General features: G+C 38.3%; 1 protein-coding gene across 1 annotated transcript in view; it reads right to left on the reverse strand.

The window, feature by feature from the left end:
• Positions 1 to 6: 6 nt before the first annotated feature.
• LOC106468407 (TP53-regulating kinase-like) overlaps positions 7 to 4,838 on the reverse strand; it is a 14,697-nt gene continuing 9,865 nt past the window's right edge. Inside the window, exon 2 of the mRNA XM_013928836.2 lies at positions 7 to 617. Coding sequence (XP_013784290.1) covers positions 121 to 617 — 497 coding nt within the window. The 3' untranslated portion in view covers positions 7 to 120. The remainder of the gene's footprint in view (positions 618 to 4,838) is intronic.

Below are 4,838 nucleotides of genomic sequence, written 5' to 3' on the forward strand. Positions count from 1 at the left end.
TGAACACCAGATTTTGATATGGTTTTTATTACTTTTGAAGAAGGAACAATGCATAAGCATTCATTCACAGACACAATACATAGAAATGAACATAAACTTAGAATACACTAAGGTATTCTTTTATCCAACCATTGTTCTTTTTCTTCCCCTCATTCTCACTTCTTCCAGTTTATTTAACACTTCAGATGATCCTTTCCCATAGTTTCTCCTGTAACTTTGTAAAAGAGTTTTGAAAAGTTCTTCTGTGTTAGGATGAGTACTAAGAAAAGCTCGTTCTAATACATAGAGATCCACGCCTTTATCTTCAGCACTTCCATCCACATAGCTGAGACCAAAATCGATGATGATGACTTCTGGTGTTGACCGGTCTCTACCGAGTTTTACAAGCATATTTGATGTAGTTAGATCACCATGAACAATGCTGTTTTTGTGCAGAGTTGCAATTATTTGACCTACTCTCTCCATCAAAGGTTTTAATTCTTTTAATACATCATTCTTGTTAGAGTTTTGTACATTGTCTATGTACATTCTCATTGTCTGAGTATCTTCTGAAACATCTTCCATGATGATAACACGGGTACTGAAGTCAATACTGTAAACTGCTGGAGTATGAATACCTGTAAGGAAAGGTGTAATAAAAACTCTTTCAGTAAAGAAAAATGTCTCACAATAAGGGTAATGAATATGTGAAAGGAAAGGTGTAAGAACAACTATTAAGATAAAAAAAATGTCCTATATTTAAAAAAAGGATTTTAATATCTGGAGGGTGAGGTATAATAGTAACTATTAAATTAAGAAAAATGTCTCAAAGAATGGGGTATGAATACTTGGAATGAGAATTGTAATAGAAACTATTCAAATAAAGAAAATTTCTAACAATATGTGGAATAAATATTTCGAGACAAGATGTAGTAAAAAAATATATGCAGTGCAATAGTGCACAATAATGGAATCAGACATACATAATGAACAAAGTAGTACCAAACACCCATGTGACCTCAAATATTGTTCTTTTAAATTACAATTCACCTTCAAAAGATATGTTAGCTACCTACTGTTAGATGATATTTAAATGTACATACGGGTCACCATTCACTCAAAACCAATACATAAGAAATTTGTAAAAAAACATGTAATGAAACTCGGGTAATTACAGAACAAGACAAAATATGGGACAGATAAATGACACTGTTACATATACAATATACACACATCCTGTCCAGTTTTAATTTACTCCCTGTAACTTCTAAAATAATTGTTTTTTTTGTGTGTGTTTTAATGTATTTATGAATTATTGTTTATGAAAGTTATTTTACTTGTGTTTGATTTTCATGATGTAGACTAGTGTCTAGTCTCTTTCTTTGCACAAGCTCAGTTAGTTTCAGGGAATCTCAAAATTACTTTTTAATATATTCTGGTCTAATTTCCCATTATATAGTGGGCATATCCTATTCACTCTTTTTTTACACATTTTAAACACTTAGTTTCATTCTACTATTTCCTTTCATAGTATCTTTAGTAGCACATTTTAAACATTGCCAATCTGCTCTTACTTTTCAGTATCTTTAGTAAGTAGCAAATTATAAAATTGATTTAATATGATGTTATCAAGAAAAAAGTCCAATCCATTCAGATTTTTTTGAGTTTATTAGATTTGTAAGATTTCTTGCTCATATATGTGAAAATAAAGCTTAATTTGTTGAGTGTTACATTATAATGCCAATGTCCTTTCTACGACTAATATTATGGAAATGATAAAGCATGAAATAAAATGAATACTGAAGTAACTATGAAACAGAACATTTTTGCTCTTTGCCATAGTCTACACCTTGAGTATTTAACATGCAGTGCACCCCCCCCCTGCATGATTTTGTACACCAACCATCAAATGGAAGTAAAGTGAGGTCATGGAGGACCACATTAATGTCCCAATCCAGAAGGGCAAGATGCCTTGGCAACTGTTGAATCCTTAAGGAATGCATGAGCCCAGTAAGAACAGCAGAAAGGAAAACCTTATGGCATCAGGAAACACAGAAGGTGTGAGATAAGGCTGTATGAGATAAGCGAGGAGACTGAAGAACTACAGTTGAACAGCCAGGTGAGAATTCCATAACATGAGCCACAGAAAGCTTGTTAGCTGGAAATCCTCTGTTAGAAGACCAACAGCAGAAGACTTTCCACTTATGTTGGTAGACTTCTAAGGAAGACGGTCATAAGGAACCAGTTAACAAGGAGACAATTCAATGTGTGAAACTGGATTTTCTCACCAAGGACTGGACAACTGAAGAAGACTGAAGAACTACAGTTGAACAGCCAGGTGAGAATTCCATAACATGAGCCACAGAAAGCTTGTTAGCTGGAAATCCTCTGTTAGAAGACCAACAGCAGAAGACTTTCCACTTATGTTGGTAGACTTCTAAGGAAGACAGTCATAAGGAACCAGTTAACAAGGAGACAATTCAATGTGTGAAACTGGATTTTCTCGCCAAGGACTGGACAAAATGCAGGTGTGAAGACAAATGATGAGGAGATTGGGATGTAGGAGGTTGACAAAGAAGGTAGGGAGAAAGTGGAAATGGTGGTGTCAGGAGCAGACACTGTAGCCTAGAAAACCAAGGTTGTGCTGGCCAAAAGGGTGCTATCAGGAGGACTCAGCAAGGAGTATAATGGACTAGAGAAATCACCCAATGCAGCAGCCAGATTGGAGGGTACACATACAGGTTACCAATCCTGGCTGAATGCATCAACTGCCAAGGCTTGGGGATATAGTACAGGTGACCAAAAGAGGGGCAACTTGGGATTGAGGCACTTGGAGAACCCCAACGAAGGCAAAGGTCCCAGAAAATGAGAGGATCCAATACCAATTCAGTAGGATAGATTTGGTCCAGTCGCATAAGATAATTTGTGACAAGATTGAAAGCACCAAGCACATGACATGCAATAAGACGAATGATGATTGATCCATGCCTCCCAACCTTGAAGGGATGCGTCATTGAACAAATGTAGATCCTGACATGGGGGAAGAAGTGGCATGCCCATCAATGTATGAGCTTTGTTAAGCCACCAGTGCAGATTGTCTCATAGGGAAGGAGGAAGGGAGATGATGGTGGAAAGCAGATCTCAAACAAGATTCCATGGTTCTGGAAGCACCCATTGCAGGGATCTCATGTGGGCACGGCTGAGAGGTATAAGTGCAGTTATGGAGGACTGCATTCCCAAAAGCAATAGAACCTCATGAGCAGTAAGTGACCAAGTCAAGAGGGCTCAGTGAACTATAAATTCCATGAACCAAACAAGTAAATGAGAAGGCATGGCATGACTGATATTAGAGTCAAAAAGACCCTAGATGGACCAGGTATTGTGTAAGTCAAAGTAATAACTTCTCCAGTTTGATCAACCAGCTTGCTTGAGCTGTTACAGAAAGGAGTTGGTGGGTATGATGTCAGATGCTGACATGCCACGGGATCAGGAGGAAGAGGAAAGGAAACAGGGCAAGGAGAAAAAGGAGGAGGGGAAATAAAATTGGAGAGCAAATCCTTCTGACAGAACCCATATCACCCAATAATCCTTGACAAAGGGATGACAGTGAGGAAGAAAGTCCAACAGTCAAACTCCTACTGGCCCCAAACCCACAGGGTTGTCACAGGTACTGTTGGCAATGGATGGGAGGGTTGGGCAGATGAAAGATTGGAGACAGGAATTGGGGGATATGAGGCTATGACTGAGACATAAAGGTGGCAAAGGACGTGAGAGTGGTTTGCTGTTGGGCTGATGTAACCCGAGGCTTGATAGTTTCTGGGACAGTACCAAAGACATGACATCGCAAAAATGGAGCAAGCTAGAGATGGTAAATTGACCCAGGCTAATACAGCATCCCTACCGATAAGGTCCCAACAACAAAAAAACCATGTGTGTAACACCAGAGTCAGGGAAGAAATGTGGGCAATTGTGGAGGAGAGAATGTGAAGGGTATCTGCAGAAAACCCCTCAGGATTTATGGAAGAAAGCTACCATAGAAGGGTGGTTAGGGTAAGACGAGGGTAAGAATATTGGGCATGGGGAAGACTAGCATTATAATCAAAAGCCTCCCCCCAAAGAGATAACAGCAAACCCAACAACTGCTGATCCAAAAATTGATAGTCAGCATGATGATAAGAAAGGGCAGGCTGATCCTAGGGCCTCAGAGGAGGGGTGGCAGGCTGATCCCCTCACTTAAGTGATCAGCATGTACCCAAATATCTGGGGAGGAAGGAAAAACCAAAATGGTTGAGGTTTCATGTAATAAAAAAAAGTCGAGGGAATAATATATAGGGGAAAGGGATAAAACATCACAAACCTGAGAGACAAAAACTGTGAAGACCAAATTATGTCTAGATGATTCTTCAGGTAGAGGGAGGAAAAGACTATCAAAATCTTCATCATTCAGTAGAATTTCAGCCAATTCAGGTAGATCCTGGGTGATGTCAGGGGACAAATATGACCCATGTAGCATTCAATCTCCTAATGTATAAAAGCAGAAAAATGTATAAAAATCTGAGAAACAACATTAATTGTTCATGTGACTCCCAAAGCATTCAGAATTCATAATGCAAAACAGAACTCACAAGTGATAAGTTTTGCCAAAATATTAGGTCGTCAAGAAATTGATGTTTTTTTTAGATGAAAAAACCTGAACTACTTATATATTAAAACTAAACATTTATTAAATGAAATAGTCTCCATTCTTATCAATGATGCTTTTCCACCTTACAATCAGATTGTTAATGCCCTGATTAAAGTAATCACTTGGCTTTGAAGCAAAACACGTGTCGATGTCCTCTTTAACACCTTCCACATTT

This window comes from Limulus polyphemus, unplaced genomic scaffold (assembly GCF_000517525.1).
Source record: "Limulus polyphemus unplaced genomic scaffold, Limulus_polyphemus-2.1.2 Scaffold2997, whole genome shotgun sequence".
Lineage (NCBI taxonomy): Eukaryota > Metazoa > Arthropoda > Merostomata > Xiphosura > Limulidae > Limulus > Limulus polyphemus.